The 26,230-nt window shown below is 26.8% G+C and overlaps 2 protein-coding genes across 4 annotated transcripts in view; one reads left to right on the top strand and one right to left on the bottom strand.

Annotated features, from left to right (window-relative positions):
• LOC129980894 (uncharacterized) overlaps positions 1 to 3,975 on the top strand; it is a 15,314-nt gene extending 11,339 nt beyond the window's left edge. Inside the window, exons 3-6 of the mRNA XM_056091349.1 lie at positions 928 to 1,087; positions 1,280 to 1,439; positions 3,212 to 3,298; positions 3,839 to 3,975. Of these exons, the coding sequence (XP_055947324.1) occupies positions 928 to 1,087; positions 1,280 to 1,439; positions 3,212 to 3,298; positions 3,839 to 3,857 (426 nt within the window). The 3' untranslated portion in view covers positions 3,858 to 3,975. The remainder of the gene's footprint in view (positions 1 to 927; positions 1,088 to 1,279; positions 1,440 to 3,211; positions 3,299 to 3,838) is intronic.
• Positions 3,975 to 26,185, bottom strand: LOC129980893 (G protein pathway suppressor 2-like). 3 transcript variants are annotated; one of them, XM_056091345.1, is made up of 12 exons: positions 26,068 to 26,185; positions 24,041 to 24,149; positions 22,096 to 22,227; positions 19,266 to 19,360; positions 17,351 to 17,472; positions 16,734 to 16,810; positions 15,679 to 15,746; positions 15,362 to 15,455; positions 15,170 to 15,262; positions 14,001 to 14,083; positions 8,707 to 8,799; positions 3,975 to 8,187 (listed from the first exon to the last, which is right to left on the bottom strand). In XM_056091345.1, exons 3-12 carry the CDS (start codon positions 22,187 to 22,189, stop codon positions 8,128 to 8,130), a joined length of 879 nt encoding a protein of 292 aa, XP_055947320.1. In that variant the 5' UTR covers positions 22,190 to 22,227; positions 24,041 to 24,149; positions 26,068 to 26,185; the 3' UTR covers positions 3,975 to 8,127. The 3 variants fall into 3 exon arrangements, with proteins under 3 accessions (XP_055947320.1, XP_055947323.1, XP_055947321.1); XM_056091348.1 differs by lacking the exon at positions 26,068 to 26,185 and adding an exon at positions 25,852 to 25,956; XM_056091346.1 differs by lacking the exon at positions 26,068 to 26,185 and adding an exon at positions 25,611 to 25,659.
• Between the last annotated feature and the right edge of the window lie 45 nt (positions 26,186 to 26,230).

Genomic DNA, 26,230 nt, shown 5'->3' with positions numbered 1-26,230 from the left:
GAATTTTAAGACAATATAAAAATATTTTTGTGCTGTAATATTTTTAGAATTTTTTTTTGGATAAATAATTTAAATTTGCTTAATTTTTAATATTATAAAATACTAATTAATTTTTTCAAAGAAATCACTTCAAGCTGTACATTCCTATCATTTTAGTAATATAAATGCTGAATTTGATTGCTATAGATGAAATGATTTGGCCTGTAGAGTGCCAGCACATGCATATTCATCTTTATTATTAGTATAGATAAGATTCTTTCTTGTTAACTTTATAAAAACTTTATCTGCTTTAAAAAAATTCTAAATAAAAACTTTATTTTAAAATAAATATGCAGAAGCTCTGGCTAGATGCCATTACAAAACTCTTTTTAATTCTTGTTTTTAATGGTTGAATAAACCAGTCAAGAAATTATGGCATTGGTATGGTTGAATTTATGCAATTTTTCAAGAATTTTTTGTAGCTTGGCCAGCCATTTTATTTATTTATTATATTTAACATGAAACTGTTTTAGTAATTATGGAATATATCATAGTAGAAATCAAGTAATTTAAGAATAAGTTCAGTTCTGTTATTAACTTTCAAATATAAAAAGCAAAATATCTAAAAGCATTTTATAATTTCATAATATTAGTTACTTATAGAAAAATTATAAAAGTGTATTTTATAATTATGCTTTTTAAACTTTAGGAATAATATCAGCACAGAGGAAGCTCTAATAAGTAAATTTTTAAAATTAGAGGCAAAAAAATTGAATAAAATTAAATACATTTCTAAAATATTTTTAGGAATCGTAGCATACTTTATTGAATTAATAAAATGCTCCTGCCAATTTTGGGCTGCATTGAAAGTTTTAAATATGAAATTGCAATGTATGCGAGAAATGTTTGATTATATTTTTTTAGAAAAATATTTTTTTGCTCTTCTAGGTACAAGGTACAGAAGATGTTCTTAAGAAACTTAATTTTAATAAGGTTTCAAAAATTTTCGACAAAGCTTATAAATCTGCCCTAAAAGAACAATATACCAATGAGGATGTTGAAAATATGATCTGTGCTGTAGATACATTTATCAGCAATAAAAATTCAGGTGATTAGCATTTAAATATTTTTAGTACTTGTTCATTTCTCTGAAATATTTTATTTTTGAATCATATTCTTAATTTGTTATTTTGGTATAGATGTTTCAAGTAATATCAATATGTATAACTTATATTCCTATAATTTTTTGGAATTTAAACATCTTTTATTTATTTTATATCATATTTTTTCTTCTCCTAAGATGTAAACACAGGCAATGAAGAATTAGTGGTGACTGCGACTAAAGAAAGTTACTTGGATCCTCTTACTAAATGTCCCATTAAAGATCCCGTCAAGAGTAAGACATGCCATCATAACTTTGAAAGAAATACAATTTTGAAGTATCTTCAAAAAAATTCAAGGTATTTTTAAAAATTAATTCCTATAAAGATGATTTAAGTGTACTGAATATTTGATTACAATTAAGACTGCTTAAAACATTATACATACGAAATACTTTTTTAAACTACAATCAACTGTGTCCTTCAATATGTTATTTGCAAATCAAGTACTTTTTGTCATACATGTCTCTTTTGAAGCACCTTTCCTCACAAAAGATATTTGAATCACTTTGTAGGAACTGTGATTCTAACATATTAATATACAGCTTCTGACACTTTTTGAATATAATGCCTTTTCAAAAAAAAAAAAAAAAAAAATGTTTTTATAGATTTTTTTTTTATTATAACATTTTTTATTTATGTAATAGAAAGGAGGAAAATTATTTAATTACAAAAAGATGTTTAAATTAATGCAATGCTCATATGAATATTAATGAAATATTTTATGTCCAGATAGCTTTTTAAAGTATTTTTTGCTTATTAATTTTGGAAGATGCGAAAGTTCCACTATCTGCGATATTCTTTTACCAATTTAGTTTGATCTGTGACCTGAAACTGGCCTTAATATAAGAGCAGTTAATGCGTTGCTTAAGTGAGAAAATAATTTTATATAACTAAATGGAAATAATGTTCCCAAACTAAATGGAAATGATTCCTTTCATTTTTCAAATATTAATGCATCAATAAGAAGGTATTTTGAGAATTATCAAAATTGGAAAATAGAATTTTATTGCTTATAAGTTATACAATTAGATCAAACTTTTCCTCTTAATGGCAATTTTGAAGTTATATTGAGAAACCATGACTAGTCATTAAGAAAAAAACTGACTGAATTTATAATTCTATGAGATTTGTGATGTATTTCAGACTTCTATATGTAGGACATTAAACTTATTGTAGGTAGATTTTAAAAAAATGTAAGAAAACCCCAAAGCTCATAAAGAATTTTTATATTTAAGTAGTGAAAAAAAAAAATTTAATAACTTGGGAAAAATCTTAATTTGTCATGAAAGGTTTAAATTGTATTATAGTTTTAATTTATTTTATTACTTTGATTAGTGGTTGACTTCTTCAAGTAGCTAGTTAACTAAAATATGAACTTTCCTAATTGTTAATCAACAATAAAAAAATGTACATAACTAAATATAAAAATATTTTAAATCAGATGTTTCTTAGGAAATGCACTAATAAATAAGCAATAACTACATAGAAATTAAATTATAAGACTAAATAATAGATCTAACAATATAAGGAATCAAGTTCAACAATATAAGGAAAATTCATTAGTATTTCTGTAGTCTGAAGTTTTTGTATTATATTAATTTTCAAATTTTTTGGCAATGATATGACTTTCTATCGGTGAAAATTAAATTAGTAGCATGCCATTTATTTTTTTAAAGGGATTGTAATAGCTGTAAAAATTACTGAAGTAAAATATTTTTCACAGAAAATTGTTAAAGCCTTCTATTTTGTTACACTAAAAGATGACGATTTGAATATAATTAATTCAAATGAAGGAAGAATCATTTTCTGTAATATATTAAACCTTTTTAATCTTCATGTAAAGATCTTTTGTTTTGTGATATTCATAATAAGTTAAGAATTAATATTTTTCATTGTTTATATACTGTGGAATGAATTCAAATATGTAAAAATAATTAATTGATTTAAAGAAATAGTTTTATGCAATATTGCTGCTATTTAAAGTAGAAAAGGTAGATTTTGCTCATTGGTCTTTATTTACTTTAGATAAATTTTATAATTCCAATTCTAAAATTTTCTTTTTTTTTTAGATGTCCTTATTCTGGATGTGTGAAATCTTTAAGTAGAGAAGATTTAGTTGAAGATCTGGCACTGAAAAGGAAACTACTAAATATGAAGTAATCATATTTTTAATCACTATAATAATCTGTATTAATTTATCTAAATTTAAACACACAATGCAATTTAAATTGAATCTTTAAATATGCTTTTCAAGGATGAAAAATCACATTTACATCCCTATTTTTCTTAATTGCTCAAATCATTTTCTAATTTTAGAACACTTCAACATTGAAATATTAAATTTATTGTATTCGTTTAATTTTAAAGTTTGAACACTTTTGCCATATTCAATTTATTACTTAACTGCAAATAAATAATCGAGTTTATGTATTTCCCCCATAGAATTTAGTTTTGTTTGACTGGGAATGGGATGGAACAAATTGTTAAACCATAGAAAAACTTGATATGAGATGGAGTTCAATTTCTGTAGTTTTAATGTAAGACAATATATCATGAAAAATTTTTTAAAAATAAGATTGCATTATAGAACTTTTGGGAAATTTCTGTAATTTATTGAATAAAATTTGATCATTTTTTTCCCTATGGGTATGATATTGTTCTAAATTTTTAATCTTTTATTTTTTTTCTTCTTTCAGACAAAACCCAAACAAATGAATGGTGATCATGTTCAAATTTTTACTATTTATGTATATGTAATGCACTAGAAGAATACCAATACAAGTTTGTATATAAACATTTTCTGTTCATAATTTTGATATATAATAAACTTCATAGAATGACAAATCATTTATTATAACAAAAAATAAGTTTTCAGTCCTGCACTTTCACATAACCAGCTATTTCAGATATGTTAGTGGTATGGCAGACAGTTTCAGCTTGTCATCAGACTAACAATTAATATTGTCAAATCTTGGTTTCATTATGCTGGGTGATGCATTGCGATGAATTCAAAAATTATTGCTGTCTTCATTTCTTATCTCATCTCTTCTCTACCAAGAATATAAACATTTGAGGATGACCTTGTCATCTGATCATAGTCTAAATTTTATTCCCTTTACTCTGAAGTGTAACTTGAAAATAAAATATTAATCTCTTGATTGCTTTTGATGTTATATACCAGGGGTAGCGAACCTTTCTGGATCAATGTGCTATCAAATAATTTTAAATTGTGATTATTGGAAAAATAATAAAAACTAAGTACTAACTACTAAAAACTCTTTATATACTACGAAAAAATATGTTTTGCATTATATAGTGGTAAATGTTTTAGTTATATGTGTAATTCAAACTAAAGTAACATTAATGTGACTTCTGTTATTGCAGATTAGATGACAAATAATTTATATTAGGGTTGTAAGATGCTACTTTTAGCAGAATGCACGCTGAATTTGAGTCATCTGCCAAACAGATTCTAAGCGAGTCTTTAATGTTATTCATCTCTGAAAATAATGATAGGCAGGCATAGGTAGATGAAAATATGGTTAAAGTGGCTTGAGTCAGCTTCTTCAAACAGTTAAATGTGTCTGAAATCGAATTCCATGTTTCAAAAATTTTGTTATTGGCATTTTTACTTATATTGCTTGTTAATCTTCCTGCTTCAATCAATTCCAATCTTTTCCTTGTTTCAATAAATTTTTGAATCCATATTAAGCTAGTCTGGAATTCAAATACTTCAATTTCCAACCAATAGAATTGGGACAAGTTCAGTTTATCAAATGAAGTCGCCTCAGGGTAGATAATAAACTTGACTGCTTCTGATAATTCTTTGAAAATCTTGATGAAAATTCCTTGATTGAAGAATCAATTATAGAAATAAATTCATCAATAATTTTTTCTTTGTCTGGTTTCTTAAAGACATTTAAATCTTTGATATATTTTTTTCAAGTGTGGGAAGTACTTGTAGTTTCTTTTAATAATATCATTTCTGAAAACATGCAGTTTAACATCAAAAGTGCAAATGAGAAGCATCATGGCAATAATTGTTTTATTTGTTCCTTGAAGCTTTATGCTTAATTCATTGAAATGTGGGCACATGTTTGTAATAAACATCAATTTTAAAAGCCACACAACATTCAACAACTGTGGGTATTGTTCAATTTCTCCCTCATTTTGCAGAAACAGTCTGATTTCTTCCAAGCAGTCAGCAAGTCTTTGAAGTATGTTTTCGTGGCTCAATCAACAAACATTATTGTACATGAGTAAGCCATTATACACCGAGTCGACTTCATCCAACAAAGCATCAAACTTTTGCTTATTTAAAGACAGTATGAGGTTGACGATAGATTATTATAGATAGGTTATTAAAGACGATATGAGGTTGACTATATTTGTCACTAACACCATTACATTCACAAGAGATGTTAAACCACTCTTAGCCCACAAGGCTTGTTGGTGAATAATGAAATTCAAGAATCGAATGCCCTACGTCTGTTTGAAATTAACTAATGAAACCACTTTTTTTGCCCACCATATTTAGAGCACCGTCAGTTGTTACCGAAACAATTTTTTTTTTTTTTTCAAATCAATTTCATTCTCAGCAAGCAAATTTTTAACAGCCGAACAAATATCTATGCTCTTTGTAGTTGTTAGCAATGATAGCGATATATCGCTAAAAGGAGCAGAGTCAATTTCATTTTTTTTTTTTTTGTTGTTGTTCCAGCCAGTTTTAAGATTCTTTCTTTTATTGTGTTTCCAGACAGAGGAATATCTTATCTTTATTATCAAAATCATTGAAAAGTGACGACACGCATGCTAAAACTCTCCCTCTTGAAAAGTTTTACTATGCAGAGCAATAACATTTGAAGCCCAGTACCTTTCTGTGCTTGTATGACAATTTTTGCTAATATATTTAATCATAAACGTCGACTGTTGATTTCTGTCTTTTATTGCACTTGCCATTAATTCTTTTTGCTCTGGTTTGATTTTTTTGGCAAAAAGATTTGTGATTTGTTTCAAAATGCCGATTTTCAGACGATGTTCTACATATCACTGTTTCAGAACATAAAACACACACCACTTTGTTGCCTTTACTTATCATGCCATATTTCTCTGTCCACCAAGTTTGAAATTCTCTGTTACACTTATTATCCTTTTGTTGAACTAGCTATGTTAAATAACAGTAAAAAATTGTAAATATAACACAAATAAACTTTAATACAGTCGTGTCATTGACTACACTATGCGTAGACAAACTTTGCATCATCCATGACATAACTAAGGCAAGACGTTAACAAACGGTTGTGCTCCTAGTGATGATTTCAAATTCCTCCTTTGGAAATTACGAAGTACAGTCCTAGCAATACAAACTGAAACTATTTCGAAGTTCGCATATAATGAAGTCGCACTCTCTTTGCAGAGTGCGCAACAATGCAAACCAATGATATTGCTCGATTTTTATTATTTTTTTTCTTCCCATGTATGAAATAGGGTTGGGAATGGGAATATACATACCGCGACCGATCATTCGCGTTTGTTCATAATATTTCATAGGGAACTATTTTGAACTAAAATGCAAATCATTTTGATCAGTAACATGCCCAAAATATTCTGTCGTTTACCATTGGTTCGCCATCCCTGTTATATACCATAACAAAACATACTGCCATTATTCAAATAAAAGAGGAAAGGATCATTTTAATGTTACTTTTCTCAGTAAATATGTCAGGAGTGACATGGGAAATGAGATAACATCACTAATTTTGTAAAAGTTAATTTACCCGATCAGTTTCATTAATAAAGGTTTAAAGGGCAAAGTGATTCCTCTTTCAACCTATTAAATGAAGAGGATTAATATATATGAATGTAAGAATATATTCCTGCAAATTTCTATATTTCATTTAGAGCTTTTTAGAATAGATCTGTAATTTTAAATCACAATTATATGACAAGAACAACACTTGAACTGATAGATTTAATTTATACCATTCTGCTAACACTATAATTCTACAGTGGAATTGGGTTTTGAACTGAAACCTTCCGGTTTCAAAGCCTAGATTAGACACTATGGTCTTTCTTTCTTATAAGCAACACCACCAAATGCAAGAATATTGGAAGGAAATATATATTTTTGCTTTCATTTTTTCTAAAAAATTATGAAAATAAATAACTTTGAAGATTTGAAATCACTACCTGATTTGTACCGTTAAGTAGGTTTCAAAGCAGTTGTTCTGAAATGCAAATTAAAATTTCCAGAAAATAACTTATTTTTTGTAATTTCAAGCAATAGCAAAAACTGGGGCAATATAAAAAATAATCGGGTATAAATAGTGTTAAAAAAGAAATTTTCATGATGATTGCTCTGATAGATAAGAAATTTAGAATCATTTGTGGTAATCCTTCCCCCCCTCAAAAATCTAAATTTTAAGCACTGAAAATGGCACAATTTTAGTTTAGAAAAATATGTAAGCAGTTAAAAGTTTGATAATAGAAAATTTATTTTTAGCCTGCCAACTCATTATTGCTATACTTCAAAAACATCTCTGAAAAGGAATCATGAAGAATATAAGTTTAATAAAATCAATATTTTAATGTTAATTTTAAGGGCACTATATAAAATCAGATAATGCCCCCCCCCCTTTTTTTTTCCTCCCAAAACCGTAGATACTATTGATCTATTTTGGTAATATAATTATTCACAGTGAAAACTGCATAAAGTGGGCCAGTGTTAAGTTGAATTTGAAAGTTTTACATAACCAACTGTATTGAGATTGGTATAATTGCATGAAATATCCCGCATTAAGAAAGAAGGGAGTGGGAGAGTAATATATCTGCTAGAGAAAGTGTTCCACATTATTTGAATACGAAATTATATATAAATGTAAAAATTTCTATCCTTCATTTTTCATGCCATAAAAGCACCTCATTTTGTTGAAATTTCAAATTATAACCCTTAATCCAGTAAATATATTTTGATATAAGTCTTCATTTATCTGTGCACTTCATTGTTCATATTGCGTCGCATTACATCTTCTTTTCGTAATGGAACCTGAAAAAAATGCAAAGGGATGGTAGAAAGTTATAAAAATTTCTATGTTCTATCACATGTATATTTAATTTATCTATACTTAAAAAAATTTAAAAAGCATTCATTATCATGATTAAACTAAATTGTTAATTAAAAGCATTATGAAATGAATCAAATGATAAAATTATATTTAAAAAAAATTCTGCAAAAGCATTGTAATGCATTTAAACCAAAATTTAGAATGTTAAATAATAAACACTTCAGTATTCTTTCTTTTCATTCTTTGAATCAAAGTGTATGGAAAAACTTCGCTGATTTTGTTATAAAATGAATACAACTCACTTAGCAATATGCAAGATATCATTTAACAAATTTGTGAATAAATATAAATAGTATGTCTTTGATTTAATCTTCATATAAATTAACTTAATCATTTTAAAAAAAACTATTTCATAATTATAATCACTATCATATTTTTTAAAATTAAGGCAAGCTTTTAAAATTTAAAGAATAATTTTTATTTTAAAATGAGATATATACCTGTATTGGTGCAGTCACACTGTGAGAATTAGGTGGTTGAAAATGAGAAGCTGGCTGTGTTCTTATTGGATATCCTGATGAAATGCCACCAGCCTATAAATCATTATACAATATATTGCAATTTTTTTAAAATTTCTATCAACATGATTTTCAATTGAAAATAGTTTAAAGGAGGCAAGGATAATTAATTATTCTAAATTTATCAAAAACAAACAGCAAATTCTTTTATTTCAACAATAAACTTTTCAGCATGAACTATAACATTGCAGGTGATAGTTGCTTGTCCTGAAATGAAACTCAGAAAAGGAATGAAGAATGCTAATCAGTTTAACCTCTTAATTAGCATGGGTATGTTATCAAAAGTATACACATTCTATCAGATTTATGCATTGGAAGAATCATCTTTGATGTTGTGATACAAAGCAAATGTAAAAATAAACCTGGACTCTTGTTTAATCATGAATACCAAGTCATAGGAACATTTAAACATTTAAAGAACTAATCAGAAACCGACGAAGAAAGCAATTTCAGCTCACTCCTTTTCACAACAATCAGATAATGATTAACTTTTAAAATAAGTTTATTTTAAAAGTTATATAAGTTACCAGGGGTGTTTGTGGGACCCCAAAAAATCCCCTGAAACTTTTACGGACTTACTACCGGCATTTTGGAGTTTCGAGAAGGGGGGAGGGGAGAAATGAAAAATTACAATTATGAAGTATTGAATGACCTAATTATAAAAGTTCAATGAATTACTTTTTTTGCAAAATTAATAACCATAAACTTTCAAACATATAAACTACTACATTTTATGCAAATATTTTAAATTACATGAATTAATTCTTTTAAAAAATTATCTAATTTCTGCTGCTTTTTTTTATTTTCTGATGTTTGTGGGCTTGTCTTTCTTTTGTGGTGAACTTCATAATTGCAGGAAGGTTGACTTTTATTTTCCTCATTTACAGTTGAAGAAATTTCCTCGAGAACTGCACATGCAGAGGTAGAAGCAGTTTGCTTTTCTGCTAATGTAGAAAGTTTTTCGGAGACTTTTATAGGTGACTCATCTGAAATACATGTTTTTAAGTCCTCTTGATATGTTTTCCAACTTCTGTTCATATTCAGTAAGAGATCTTTGCGAATTGGATCAGTCATTGGATTTTTTGAGCCATATTTTTCACATGAGGTTTCTTTAGAAGCCATTAAATCATATTTAATAGTCTGCACTGCATCTAGGGAATCAATCTTAAGAGAGGTTCTATAGTCAGTGACAAGTGTGTCCATTAAGTTGAATGCACTTTTCACTAATGGGCCATGGAAGCAGCTAAGGCAGGCTTTGACCAATTTAGCCAATGTAGGATACTTATAATCATTTGTGAAATCATCTTTTAAATTAAAAACTTAAGACCAATATTTATCAATTGTACACTTGACTTGATTTCCACTTTCATCAGATGTGTAGAGCATTTCTTTGGTGATATCAATATCACTCTGGTGTAACCTTATTTCAGCTTCTACTTTTGACTTTTCATTATCACTAAAAATATGGGACATAAAAGATGATAATTTTTCAAAAGCTAATATTGTACTGGTTTTACCTCTTAGCTCTGGATCTAATGCTGTAAAACTAATTAGATATGAATTTTTAAGGGGTAATTTCTGTTTCATATGCTGAAATTTCAAAGTGAAATTCTCTTGCGTACATAAATAAAAAAATATTTCAATAAGCGAAACGAAAAATTTACACGTGCATCAATAAATGAAACGAAAATTTTACACAGCGGAGAAAAAAAAGTTGCGAAGCGATCAATGACAAATAGCAAATACGGCGAAAAATCCCCCTTCTCTACTTATTGGCGCCACGCCAGGAGAGATAAGACCTTTGAACCCAGAGTCACGTTATCGCACATCTAGTCGAACGAAGTCTCTCCCTTTTTTTTCTGCCGCCCCTACTTGCCGAAAAGAATCCAGAAGAGAATGTCCGAGAACCGGGGGAATGAGTCATAACGCGCAATAAGGAAAGAACAAAAAAGAAGTTTTTCCCCCCCTTTTCACGTATTATCACTGCCTTTGGAGAAAGAAAGGAAAAGTTTTCACCACACACACTGACCTTGCGTTTTTCTGCTTTCAAAGCAAACAAAATTACCCAGATCAAAATAAATAATTCATTATTATTCCTACTTCCTTTTGAAAGACAATCCCCGGAATTTCCGGGTATCGAAGTTCAAAATCCCCGGAATTCCGGGGTTTCCCCGGAGCACAAACACCCCTGAGTTACGCATATTTATAAGTTATATAAGTTACAATATTTATACGTATTTCTATAAAAACAGCTTGTAAATCCAGAATAATGTCATAAAATATAATAGTATCTATAAAAAATCCAAAAATTTTCTGCAAGTTTTATGTTGATAAAATACAGTTTTCTGTCAAATTATGTGAAATTGACAAAGAACATAATATGTGATAAAGTGTTGTTAAATCATATTAAAATCTAAAATGACTTCTGTAAATTCAAGAAATATGAATATTTTTTAAATGTGTATGACCAAAATATAGTGTATTTTTCCTTTCATAACGTCAAAGCCAGTATATACAGTAATTTATATAAAAATTCAAGTTGACATATCAGTAAGATTATGAAAGATATCAGTATTACAGTAAGGTGAATTTCTGTTCTCCTTTAAGTAAAGTCATAGAACCTAAATTTGTATTCTTTATTAATTGATTATTATTAAGATTTTCATTTATTGATGTTATAAAGGTTAGGAATACACCATAGCATGCTTATAAATTATATAATATAAATAATACTAAATTAAGTATCACAAATAACAATAAATGTTATTTTTTACTATTAGCATACAGACTTCAAATATTACGTAACTTGATTTTCAATATAATTAAAAGCATTTAGACATTTATGCTTTGTGTATCCTGCAGATGTATAAATTATTAATATGGGTGTGGCTTTCTTTTCTTAACTTTGGAATGACAACTACAACACTATGAGGAAAACTATTTACCAGTTTTTGGAATGTTGTTATCTGATTTGAAAACTAAATATTGAGTGAGTCAATGAAATTCTTCAACACCTGTAAGATGAAATGAAACTTTGAATGCTCCCTATATCAAAACATCAACAAGAGGGCTCTCTAATTCTTCTTATACAAGAATGGCATGCATTTTTCATAAAAAAAATTCCAAAAATTAATGGATAGCCTTTCTCATAGAGCACCAGTCATCAGTGCAGAAAAAAGTGGTACCACCTCATATATCTGTAGGCTAAATGAAGTATAAAGATGTTTCATGCCTTTAATTATATTGTAAATTACAAATTGCATAATGTTAGAAGTCTAATCTATGTGCAAATAATAATAAATATTGTAAGAAAATTTTTTCTTGTTTAGGATGACTAATTTACGGTAAGTTATTTTATATAATTCATTTATAAGTATGGAATATATTTAGTATATTTCTCACTTTTGATAGAATTTAGAATAATTATTTAATGACTTGAGTCTAGAGAATATGAATTTATGGAAATAATATCACTATCTTTTCCTACTAAGATACCAAATGAAATTCAGATTACTAAAATGTCTAAACCTTAATAGTAATCAATTGGAAGCTTTAAAATCACTTTTATATCTGATTCTGAATTTATGAAAGGAAAAATATGTTATATTGTGCACACACATTGTAGAAAATTATTTACTAAAAATACTCCATTTCCACAAAAATTTACAGAATTTATTTCAGAAATTTAATATGATATTCCGACAACAGCATTCACATATTATATAAGGTTTGTAGAAAGTTGCATTTTATAAATAAAAAAACTTAAAGAAAACTTTAAAATTTTCATAAAAAAATTAAATATTTAATCCCACATAACAAGCAGCTATTTTTTTAATGGATTGTTAAAATCAAATAAAGCTATTGATGAAAATTAATGATTATGTACTTTCTGTGAAACATGGTGATTCAAAATTATTTCCTTCCTTATATTTTTGATCAGTTTCCTTAATACCCCTGTGACTGAATCACCAGGTAAAATATGAGTTCATTTTTTTTTTTTTTTTACATAGTTAAAGTTTAAAAACATTTCGACCAGTTTTTTTTTTTTTTTTGAGAAATTCAGAAAAATATATATATATGCAAATTTCTGGGCACTTTGAATCACATATTATATATACACATCCTTGGAAATGTTTACAAAATATTCCTTCTCTGTAATTTGTTGCCAGCTATTACAAAATATTCCTCCTCTGTACTTTGTTGCCAGCTATTACAACTACCCTTACTGCTTTGGAATACTAAAAATTGACCTTAAACAGATATTCGATAAAACATGTCTCAGATTAGAGGAGTACAATGCAATTGTGAGGGTGACAATAACATGGTGGCACTGTAAAAAACAAAATGTATAATATGTCATCAACAGTTAAGTGATTAATTATTATATATTAGAGAAATTCCTATAAAAAAGCAATTGCTTAACATCAAAGCATGTTTCACACCATTGATGGAATACCAATAGACATTTCTTATTTGACAGTTTGGCCCAAGATCACCATCAAAATTGACAAGAATATTTTAGTAAAAAAAGCTTTTCATATCCGACTCCACATCAAAAAGTCTAGGAATGGGAAATCAGGAGACTGTAGGAGCAATGGGGCATCCTTCTAGAATTCCAATACTTGAACCACAAAAATGCAATGTACTTTGAGATTTATTAACACCCAGAAGTGTTTTATTAATCTTTAAAAATTATATTGAAAAGTTTGAAACACCCTGTAGTTGAATTAATTACATGCTAAAAAATTAGCAAAAATTTTATTAATAGTCAATGATTGAATGATACAATACACATTTGGAAATAGCTGCCAAGCTTGGTGACAAGAGAAAAACATAGTAATTTTTAGCATTTTATTATTTCAAATCAAGTCAAAGCTTGAGGATTATAACTAAGCTATAATTTTAATACCAAATTTAACCAATAGCTAAGCAAGAGCTTTAATTCAAAATGTGTAAAATTTCAATTATCAAAAGTGAAATTGACATCTATTTTTAATGCCACATGTATATATTAACTGGGTAACTGATTGTAAGCAATCAGATAAAATTATAATTTTTATTTCCAAAATCAAAGATATGGATATTTTTTATCTAGCTACTTATACTGATCTGCCTTAGAACAAATAAATTGCAAGTAGCACAAAAGTACAGAAACAATATGATATTGAAATATTAGTTTTAGAAATTTTTATTACAAGCATTAAAAATATAATTACCTGAATGTAGTATTTTTCATCTTGCATATTTACTGGTTTTTGAGAAGGATGATCCATCTGTCCTGGTAAGCCACCTACATATCCTGTAATAAATAAAATAAAATGACAATATGAAAAATTAAATTACTGGCACTGCTATAAAAAGTTATGAGATATTATTATTTCCACAGGTTTCAATACTCAACCCTTAAAAGTTATTTGAAATTTTATATTAAGATAGAAATCAAGGTTAATAAAACATTTCACATATGGATTAAAAATTCCGAGATCATCAGATTGCGTTTCCAAATAATAAGAGGCACAATCCAACACAATGTTTAGCAAATAAACATGAATAAATTTAATTTCACTGCAGCTTATATATTACTAAAATTAATAAAGCAATTTAATTAAATGTTTCATTAGCACCTTAATATGCTTTTAACAATATTATCACTAAACATATATAATCACACAATATAAGAGGATTTAAATGAGAGACAAATAAATAAAATTTTTCAACATAATGAAGAGGGGGGGGGAGGCAAAAAATTTATGAATAAAATTAGTACAGCAGACAATGAAGTTTACATAAGATCCTCACTTCATATGATGACATGTTGTATTCTGTGCAGAACATGTAGTGATGTGTTTGATTCTCATTTTGAGATGCATTATACAAATGAAGAAATTACTGGTGATGTAAACATTTCATGTTGCATGCAATGCATAGATATGATGCACAGAATAAAATTAATATACTTTATTTGGGTACTGTGTGTGGAGCTAATCAGTGCAATGGTGCATTATGCAGTGAATGGAGTGACAACACAGTGAGAATTTGGGACAAAAAGGGACCCCCTCCCCCCCATTAAAAAAAAGGGCCATCTTATGATGGATTTTATGTTATGACTCACAAGAGAAATGTTGGATTAACTCATTTGAATGGAAGGACATGTATATTGTGATTACATAATTAAATGCTTAAAAATAATAAATAGACCCTTTTTTCCTGGATTTTGCAATTTCTATGATGGAATTATATCATATTATACTTAAAATCTTTATAATTCCACATTTAAGATAATTTTTTTACATATTTAATGTTGTTCAATATTTACCTGTTAATTTATAAAACATTTTTCTTTACAACAAAAACAAGTAACTAACAATTATTTTGCACATTTTACCTCCTTGCTGCATATGAGAATGGTAATTAGCTGCCAAATGCTTTGCTTGCTCCTGAGAAGCATATTGACTTGCTGGATGAGGGATAGGATAAGCTATGAATGAAATTAAACAGAAAATAATATTATTGATAAATAAATATATTAAAAGCATCGACTATTGAACTAAAACAAAATCAGATAAAATCCTCTTACTTTGCCCATATGCTGTGACATGAGTTTTGAAACCATAACCTTGAGGATAGTTACTATTTGTAGGAGAGGGACTTCTGGGTCTCTTCATTGTGCCCTATTAAATAAAATTTCACAAAAGGTAATTTTAAAAATATTTAAAATTATCTTTTAAAAATATATTCTTAAAAATGTTTTCCAAATTTATTAATAAATGATCATTTTCTGAAAAAAAAAAAAAAAAATTTGAATATGGCATTAGAAAACTAATATGACAATAAATAAACAAAAACAAATAAAACAGACAATAAACAAACAAAAGAACAATCATGATTTCTTACATTTTGCTGTGGAGGGCCTGTACCAACTTTATACATAACAGCATTTCGATTCATTACTCTATTTCCAGCTGAAAGAAATGCAAAATTGTGTTTTGAAAATTTTTATTTGAAGATTTTATTCAACAGTATCGAAAATGGAATATATAAAATGACTTAGTTGCAAACAATTGCAGTTTTTCTGCAAAGCAAAAGGCAAAGTTTCCATATTTAAGCACACAATATTGGTCTCTCATTGAGCTTCAAATGAGATATGCCAATTAATAAAATTATTAAAAATAAAATGTCACAGCAAACTTTAATACTGACACATCTTTAATAATTCAGTTACAAAAATCAATAGAAAATAACTTAAAAAAAGATATTGCATAAAAATAAAAAAAAATCACCATAAATTCTGTATTAACACTTAAAATACTCTTAGTAATAGTGCAGAGTTATTAATTTGTCTATTGGAAGTGTGTCAGTTACATCTAAATGCTTATACAAAAAAGTTTTAAAAGATTGCTTTATTGTATTAAAAAAAAAAAACAACCAAGCACATGTATTAATAATTCTACTAGAAATTCTATTTGAAAAATACAGCTTATTCTAGAATAAAATAATAATTTAAAAAAATCTTGCAATTAACATTATTTATACTTATTAAAATTAAACAAAATCGCAAATCTTTTTTCAACCATTTGCAAGTATTATTATTATTTTATTTTAGCCACAGAAAATTAACTAACAAATTATCAAAATAAAATTATTTTTATAGTTGTTTTTATTAATTTAGGAGAAACAAATGCAAATTACTTTAACTTGCAGGGTACATTTTTACTGACAAAATAAAATAAATTATCTTTTACTTTTATTTATGAAAAGATCTAACTTTCTTTTTCAAGAAAGTTTTTTAAATGATTTACAAAAATGAAATAAAATTTACATACATATAAAGATAAAATATTAAAATTTTTCAATATTAAGTATAAATTTCATTCAGGAGAAATTAGCAGAGCAATGCAATTAAATTAAATAACAACACATTATAAATTTTTATGAATGTAAAAACATACATCCTATCATGTAGAGGTTTGGTGCTCCTATTGGAACATTCTGGTTTGGATAATGGTGACTCATCTGCATCATTTCACTATGAGAAAAAATATAAAAATTTCACAAAGATATATCAATTAAAAAAAATGAGCATAAACTAGTCATTTTGTAATTTCCAATCTAAATAAATTGTTAGAAACTCTTATGCAAATTAATTTACATATAATTTAAATCAAATAAACATACATAATCATAAAAATTTCAAACACAATTGGTGAATTCCAAAGTAATTTTTAATAATTTGGTATAGCTTAAAGAAAGGTTCCAATTTGTGTGCAGTTTTAGAAAAATACAAAATAATAAAATTACCAAATAAAGGAACAAAAACAATATACTTCCAAGATACAGCATATATTAAAAAACAGTTTTACAACATTAAAATTTTTTAAATGCATGATTTAAATTACGTCTTACTTATATAAGGAGAAAAATATCATTTAGTGAAGCTCAAATAATGACATTGAAAATTTAATAAATTAAAGCAGAATAATCATTTTAACTTTGTATGTGCAATATAAAATATTTCTTAAAAATAGTAAAATAATACTAATAAAAAATTAATAATGCAGCCTCATACTTAGCTTCTTTGTCTTCTTCATTTCTTCGTTTATCATCATCATTTAAAACTCTCTTGAAATACAGAAACATTTCATGCTTTTCTTCTCTCAAAATTGCAAGTTTTTTTTCCAATTGGGCAAGCTAAAAAACAGAATAGTCAATTTAAAAAAAGATGATAATAATGAATATATCATTAATAAGCAACAGCAATCAGATGTAAATGGATGCTTAAATAATACTATACTACTTTAAAAGAAAGCATAAAAATATATTAAGTTATTTTTGAGATCATTAGAAGTCTTCAATTAAACAATCTTATTTTACAAGATAAAATACTGCTTATCATAGAAAAAATGAAATCTTATGTCTAACTGCGAAAAGACAATCTAAGAAGTAGTCCAAATATGAAAGTAGAGAACTTCAATTTTTGACAACTGAATAAATTTCCAACCTTCATCAAGTCAAATAATTTGTGCTTTATTATAAGCAGATGAGCCAAGATAAATTACAAATATATATTTTGATAGATCTATGATATTTTTGAAAGTGATAATCAGATCAAGTCATTCTGTATGGAAGATATGCAGAACAAGCACTGGTTCTTAATAGAAGTTAGACCTCCTCCTCCCCCTAAAAATATTTTTAAATATAGTATGATCATTATTAAAATATAGATGTTTAGAATTACATTAGAAAGATCAAACACAACATTCTGTACACTTATTATTTAGACTATAGGGAATTGATTTGTAAAGGGGAAGGTGCTCTTAATAATTCTACAAAACCACTTTAGTTTTCAAGAATTTTCTGCTCATCTGACAGTTCTTATGCTATTTTTGAAGGGGGTAAAATGTGTTTGAAAAGTTGAGCAGCGAGATTTCATGTCTGTTTCAAAACAAAGTAGTAATTTCATTTTATATCAAATATTTTATACACTCTGTATGCATTAAAAGGACATTTTACATCAAAGCATTATTAAAACCAGAAATTGTAAAATTTAGTTCTTCAACCAGCTTTCAGTTAACATAAAATTTTATAAGAATTTCATTACAATAGAAAATCCCAATAGAGGGGGGAAAGGATAATAATGACATTAATACTTAAAATTGATTACTGTGTTAGTTATTTAAAGCAATACAAATTTCAATATGGCAAAATAATAATAATATTAGAAGCTAACAAAATAATATAACTTCTAAGGAAATTAAAAGTGCTTAAACATTATAATTCTCATTTGTTATATGCAGAACATGTGAATTATCATGAGTTTTGCTTAAATATCACTGCCTTTTTCCTTTTGCATACATAATAGATTTGAGTCATCAAAGTTAAGTCTTTACAAAGATAGACTTTATATTTAACAAAAAGTAAAAATTCAGATTTCTAAACAAGCTTTTATATTAAAAAAAAAAAAATAGTGTAAAAGGGGAGGAGACTACTTGAGAAATTTGTATAAGACTAGTTTCTTTTTATATGAATCATTTCCAACAGTGGGGCCGGGATAGCCTGGTTGGTAGAGCACTGGATTCGCATCTCTTAGGTTGCGAGTTCAAACCCCTGCCGGCCGAAGATTCCCCGCGTGCTTGGTGACTGATGCGCATATAAATCTGTCGTGGTCACAAAGTCCTCCATGTCGAGAGTAATACCACTGGGGGTACTGGATCAGGGGTGATCGTTCTCTGATTCAGGTCTAAATTACGATCTGTGGATGAGTGAATGAAATGCGAGAATGAGTCCGCCCCGTAAAAAGGGTTGTGACGTGTGTGTAGTCAAGTCGTACTCTTGGCCCTAGTTGGCTCTACAATAAAAACAAGCGATGCCCCCCCTTAGGCTTAAATTGGCTGTCTTCAAACAGCGGGCTTGTCCGTGGCAAGTGCCATAAGTAACAATATTTCCAAAAATTTAGTATTTTTAAAGAAAATTGTGAAATTTACTTCTTCTTTTATTTCTTCCAGGGTCATTGCATTCTGTTTTCTTTTCATTTCCTGCTCTCTTTGTAAACGTTCCACAGCTGCATCAGCTTCTTGCTCTGAAAATCATTCATACTAAATTAATGAAATTAAAAAAATAATAATAAATAAATAATAACTTTGCACAGAAATTTGTTATTAAAACTACACAATTATTATGAATATTTTATTTAAAAAATGAAATAATAAAAAGCCAATCATTTTAATATATTTAAATACATACATGAAACTTAGGTACTTGTCTATTAGCAGGGTCCTGTTACTAGGGTGAATGTTGGCACTATTCTGTTCTAACATTTATTGCTAATATACTCATATAATAATAATTAGAATTAAAAGTTATTGCAAAAATTTTTGCAGACTTTTGACTTGCTAATAAAAAATAATCAAAATTTTCATATAATCTAAATGGCTAAATATTTCAAAATACAGGGATTTTACATAATGAAATAACATTTTAATTGATTTATCAGCTCTAATATAGTGTATTAAACACAATGTAACAATGAAAAAATGACATAAATAGTTTGTCAAAAAACGAAACTTCAAAATCCCTCGACTCTTACTGACAAAAAAGGACTCAGTAATCATACTTTAGCACAGAATTGTATCATAAGGGACAGATAATTATTATTATGTTCTCATCTTTAATGCTGTAATTTGTTTATAATACCTTTTTTCTCTGTTCACAAAATATCAAAGTCTTAAAGTTAAAACTTATAAAATTATATCATTCCACCACTTACATCATGCAGCAATTAGAAAGGGTGGGAAAAAATCAAAGAATAATGGTGCTGCAAATAACCAGAAATGGTCCAAGTGTAATCTCTATTGGAAGGAGAAAATAATTTAATCTTTATGAACATAAAAGGCAAATATAAGGCACGAGGAATAATGGATGCAAACAGGAATACATTTTTGGATTGCATATTTCAATAGGAAGCATTAATTGTATCTTATATCTGAAATAAATATGTATCAATTTTATAAATATAATATTAGCTATAAAAATTTAAATGTTTCATGTTGAAAAAAATTATTTATTGTATCTTAGATAATTCTATGACCATAAAATAAAATAATCAAATTAAAAGTACATATAACACAATATTTCAATTCTTCTTCTAGCAAGTGTGCAAGCAGAATTATAAAGACAGAGAAGCATCAGCGATAATTTATTTTAGATAATTATCAGAAGAAAGAAATCTCTAGTTTTATTAATATTAAAGAAAAACATGTGACTGTTAGTATTCTACATGTTAATGTTTCGCCTAGAGCTCTCAAATTTGGTGGTGAAAATTAATGTATTTCAATGGTGAATTCAATGTAATTCAAATTCAAATTACTTTCATTGTTTCAAAAAATAATTAATTTCATGATTTCTATTATCGGAAGTTGAAAAAGAATGATTCTGTTATTATATGTGTAATAAGAAAATGAAATTCCAATACTGCAAAAGACAGTAGACATTAGAAGTCAGATTATGAGAAAAACTATATTTGTAATGCATGAATAAAATTATGAATGAAGCATGGTAATTAATTAAAATAACACAGCTTAATGTCTGTCACAATTTGACACTTAAAAATACTTTACAGAGAGAATCATGAAGTTAGTCATGAGAGATTTAATTGAAGTTAAGCAGAATTAATATTCCAAGAAAAAAAAGTCACTAGTCATAAAACTGTATTGCTCATCACAAGTCTTAAATTGTAAATAATGATTGGTTACAAGTATTTATCAATTGTATGAGATAATTAATTTATTTATTACGGGGGAGAAATTTAAAAATGACCATAATAAATAAAGTTTATAATGGGAAGTGTCCATAGAAATGACAATATTAGTGCTTATACATATGAATAACAGGTAACTAAAAAAATACATAAAACAAATGTCGTAATAATTTATCTTATAACAGTACTGTTCAAAAATTAACCCAACCAATAACTATATAATTTTCCACAAGAGCTCCTCTTCCCTCCCTTTTGAGCATCCAATGTAAATTTAATAATGATCCTCAAGCCAGCACTTGGAAATTAAGAGTGGAGTCCTTATGCAGGCCTAAGCAGGCATGGATCACCTCTTCCAATGAGAAACACGTCCCATCATTACAGAGAAGGGAGCTTAATTTTACTATTAAAGACTTTGAGGAGATGTATGAACCATTTACTTATGACTTCTCATGCACATACTCTTAGTGACTCTTTGTGAGAAAATGCTCACTCAAAAATCATTGAAATTTTATGATCATGTAACAAAATAAAAGGTAATCATACCTAATCCAGCAACAATAGCAAATTGCATTGAAGCAATTTTTGATATTATTGCAAATGTAAATTGGCATTAATTACATTTTGCTGAAGATGCCTTTTTATACAAACGCTAGAAGAAACACTGGAAAGAAGCTCTAGCATGATATTTTACAGAAGTGCAATGTATGTGCAGTCATTCAGTTGACTAAATCAAATGTTGAGTCCTACTAAGCAGCCAAACACTCATGTAGACTAAGCATTAATTGAGGATTTTTCTGCATCCTATGCAATGTGGATTATTATACTCTAAACGGTAAGAATATTTTTTGTTAAAAATGCTTTAACATAATACTAACTTTATAAGCAATTATTAATCACTGAGAAAACAATTGCTTATCTAGGAAAATGAGCACAAATAAAGCAGTTTGGGTGAGGTGAGAGCAGATTATCCTTGTGCCAACGAAGATGCAAACTTAAATGAAGATATAAAATGCATATTTTTTTGTTAAAAAAATGATTATTAGGAACGATATGTGTACCTTGCTTTTTCTTTTCTCTTTGCCGCATTATATGTGTTTTTAATGCAGCCCACATAGCAAGACTCATTTTTGGCCTCTCAATAAGAGCAGGCATCTTGGCATCTATTGGTCACAACAGAACAAGTGTATTAGCTGAAAAGAAAATGAAAATATTAACACATTTATATAAACATAGAAAATTTATTTTGACTCAGATTTACAATTATGAACCCAAGTATTGGAAATTTGACAAAGTTTGGTAAGTTTTTCAATAAATTTAGTGTTAACCTAATTTTCTTTACTTTTTGAATAAAAGTCATTCAAATATTTCATTATTAGATTCATCATAAAGCATTAAAAAAAAAAAAGATAAATAACTTTTTGCATTTTTTAAATATAGAGTTTATACAGACAAGTAAAAAAAAAAAAAAAAAAAAAGTTGAAACTTAATCAATGAATGATAAAAGAGAGTATACAATTTGTTTCAAGTTATTACAAAATCCTCAGACATTGAATTTCCATCTATCAAAAATCTCCCTAAATCACACTTTTCTTAGGAATCTGGGATTTTCAATCAAAAAACATTGCCAGCATATTAAATAAAATGTCTATATATTGAAAAAAAAATGTCACATAAAAAAAACTATACATGTAAATACAGTTAAAAAATAGTTATGGATTTTATTCAGAAGGGCTAGAAAAAAAAAAAAAAAAAAAAAAAGGAAAAAACAGTTTAAAATTAATGTTGTTTAATAATATTATTAAAGCATTTTTTTTTTTTTCCCTCTAAGTGCTGTTAAATTTCTGAAGGATAAATTAGTTTCAAACCTTTCTCGTGAAGACATTGATTAATCTAAAACAAAGGTATCAAATTTGGGGGCTATATGGAATATCTTTGTGGCTAATCATATAAATTTTTTTTTAAAACTTCGTAGCTTGATTTTTAAAATGCACATAATCAATTGAAATGAAACACAACATTTGTCAATTACTGATTGCTATTACATTAGTAGACCAAATTCCTCATTAGTAGTAGCAAATACACTTCTAAGATAATAAAATACTACCAGTACATCATTAGTATTCAACTGGTTGCCAGCCAAGAATTTTGAATTTCATCATAAGAATAAAAACATTGTTAAAGACTTCCCATCAAACTGAATTTATTAAAATCAGAAAAATTGTATGAAACTGAAATGATATCATTAAAAAGATATTTTTTTTTTAAATTCAAGACAAATATTTTAATGGTTTATTAATAATTAAAATCATTAGTTTAAATCATTTTTCTGAGATTTTTTTAACACATAGTTGAAAGACAATGAAAAATTTCTTAATGTTTAATTAATCTATATTTTAATAAACTTTTGAACTTTGAAAAGATGATACTCAACATGGAAATATTCACCTTTATATATATAAATTATTGAAATAAATTAACATATTTATAAAAACATTTTTGTTTTTGTTTGTGACCTACGACAATTTTTAATTTGGCTTATGCTGGGCAGTTGAATTCCATACCCCATCTGAAAGTATTATTATTGAAAGAATGCTCCTTATTTCTACTGATAAGATTTCTAAAATCAGCACAAAACATTATAAAATTTAGTAATTATCCAAAGAAATATTGCACTTTCTTTCAAAAAAATGATGAAAAGAATTCATATGTAGATTCTCTCTCTTTCTCTTTTTTTTACTTAAGAAACTAAGATTTTTTTTTTATAGCCAAATGAAGCAAACTAATAATATTTTTTGTAAAACTAAGTGATAACATTATGCCTTAATACCACTCTTGATGCTATGAAAGATAAATGACAGAAGAAATATCCAGCATTCTTTTATCCTGGTATTTTTTTAAAAGGAATATTACCTCAAAACATACAAGTTTCAAATCACAAATATATTTATCACCCTAAGTCACAAGATAGAAATAATAATGAGAAAAAAAATAATGCCTCCTTACTTCTGACACATTATATTTAAAAATGCGATTTGCAGGTTAAGTTTTCAGATGAAATAAGAAACATTTGATTGAAGCAAGAGCATTCAGATCATATGAGAAAATAATCTCCCTGAAATACATTAAAAAAAAATATGAACTATACTCGGAAACAATTTATTACAAGTTTTATGGTGAATAATAATAATAATAAAAAAGATTTTTGATCCAGGATTTTTTAAAAAAATTATTAGCCTATTTTAATTATTTTTTATAACATAAGTAAATATTTTCTCTGATGTAAAATGTTTTTGTAGAAAAAAAATACAGATAATTTATGATTTATCACAAGAAGTTTAAAAGAAGTTAAATATATTTAACAGTTTCTGCAAAATGCTTTTTAACAAAAAGTAAACAAATAAGGTAATATTTCTATTATTTATAAATTAATCATGATTAGAAAACTAATAATACAATATAATTTTTTTAAAAAAGGAATAAATTATAAAATTAATAAAGAATAATAAAGTAACTCAAATTTTATAACCAATCAGAGATAAAAAAATCTTTAAATAATGCAGAAAACATTATGTGTTTTTTTTTTGGGGGGGGGAAGCAATTTAATTTTTAGAGAAAAGCTCCGAATTAAATGAAGAAAATTTTATTTTGATGTCTGACTAATGTTTGTTGAATTATACAGGTTATACATTACAGTATTGAGGTTATACATTACAATAACAAAATAATAATTTCTTAAAAATGTATTATTTGAAAAAATCCCCAGCTAAATAAATTTTACAGATAAAATAAAAGAAATTTTTTTTTATACCCACAGTTTTAATATGTCACAAAATGAGAATTTTTCAACTTAAAATTATTTCAATTTTTTGTCTGTTCTTATTTTTTTATTATGTTTCATATTCATAAAAGTTTTAAAAAACATCAAAATAAATAAAAAAACACTAATAAAAAAAATTACTAATTTTACATTATTAGATACAATAATATTGATTATTAATATATAATTATATCAATTATCAAATTTTACAAAATAGCAAATCATTAACTCACTTAATTCATATAGTACATATTTACAAGAAAAATAATAAAATTACATTAAAATATTATTAGTTGGTATGAAAGTTTGAGAATATGGAGTTAAAAGAACTCTAATCTATTTCACAAAAATAATACATATAGTTGTAATTAAAGGGCAAAAAAGTGAATTCTTAAATGCTATAATTAATTTGCATAACTTTTTGATGCAACACACCATCCAGAGCTTATATAAAATAACAATAAAAATTACTTGTGAATAATTAATTTTCCATATTATCCAGCTTCTGCATAATTGCAAATTTTACAGATAAAAATTATACTATGTATATTAAATTAAATTAGAAACTTCAAACACTATAGTTCAGGAGAAGAAGAAGTTAAAAAAACGAAACCAATTTTCACATTTACTGAATTCTAAGCAATATTTTTTTTTAAGTTACAATTTCAATATTTTAATAACTAAAAAAATCGAACCGTATTTGGTTGGATGCAAATTGATCAAAATAATCAAACGAAACTCATAATTAATACAAACTTCATGCCTGAAGAAAAGAGTTGTATTTATATTGTACAGTCAACATCCCCAACATAATAATAGCTGCACAAATTTAATTATTTAAAATGAAAGTCTGAGTAGTCAATCCATATATGTTTTGGAAGCTTGCATAAGTAAAAGGAAATAATTTTATTTTTTAAGCATAAAAATTTTCTACATATAAAAAAAAATGTTCTATTATTTGATTACACAAAGTTTTTTTTCGTGGCGCATTACTCACTCTGTCAAAACATTTTGTAAATAAACGTTTAAATTATATTATGTATAGGGGAGACGATCTAGAAATTAACTGAGTAGCCTCTATGGAAGTCAGGGGATTAAAGTTTATAGAAGTCATTTAAAATCTTTAAGAATTCCGAAATATAAGCTTTAAACATAGTCAATCGCCAATTTATTTTTAAAAAGTTGAATTATTTAATAGCCAAATAACACTTACCTCCGTCGAATAAAACAACTATTTACTGAAAATCTGACAACGTAAAACGAAAGCAACTTGGCAACAACAATATTATACGATTATGTTGGAAATACACGGTGTAAAAATAGCAGAAATATAGATCAAATCATATTTGTTTTTAAAATTTACTATCAACAAAAAA

The sequence above is a fragment of the Argiope bruennichi genome, chromosome 8 (genome assembly GCF_947563725.1).
Source record: "Argiope bruennichi chromosome 8, qqArgBrue1.1, whole genome shotgun sequence".
Taxonomy (NCBI): domain Eukaryota; kingdom Metazoa; phylum Arthropoda; class Arachnida; order Araneae; family Araneidae; genus Argiope; species Argiope bruennichi.
This window is presented reverse-complemented; position numbering and strand designations above follow the sequence as displayed.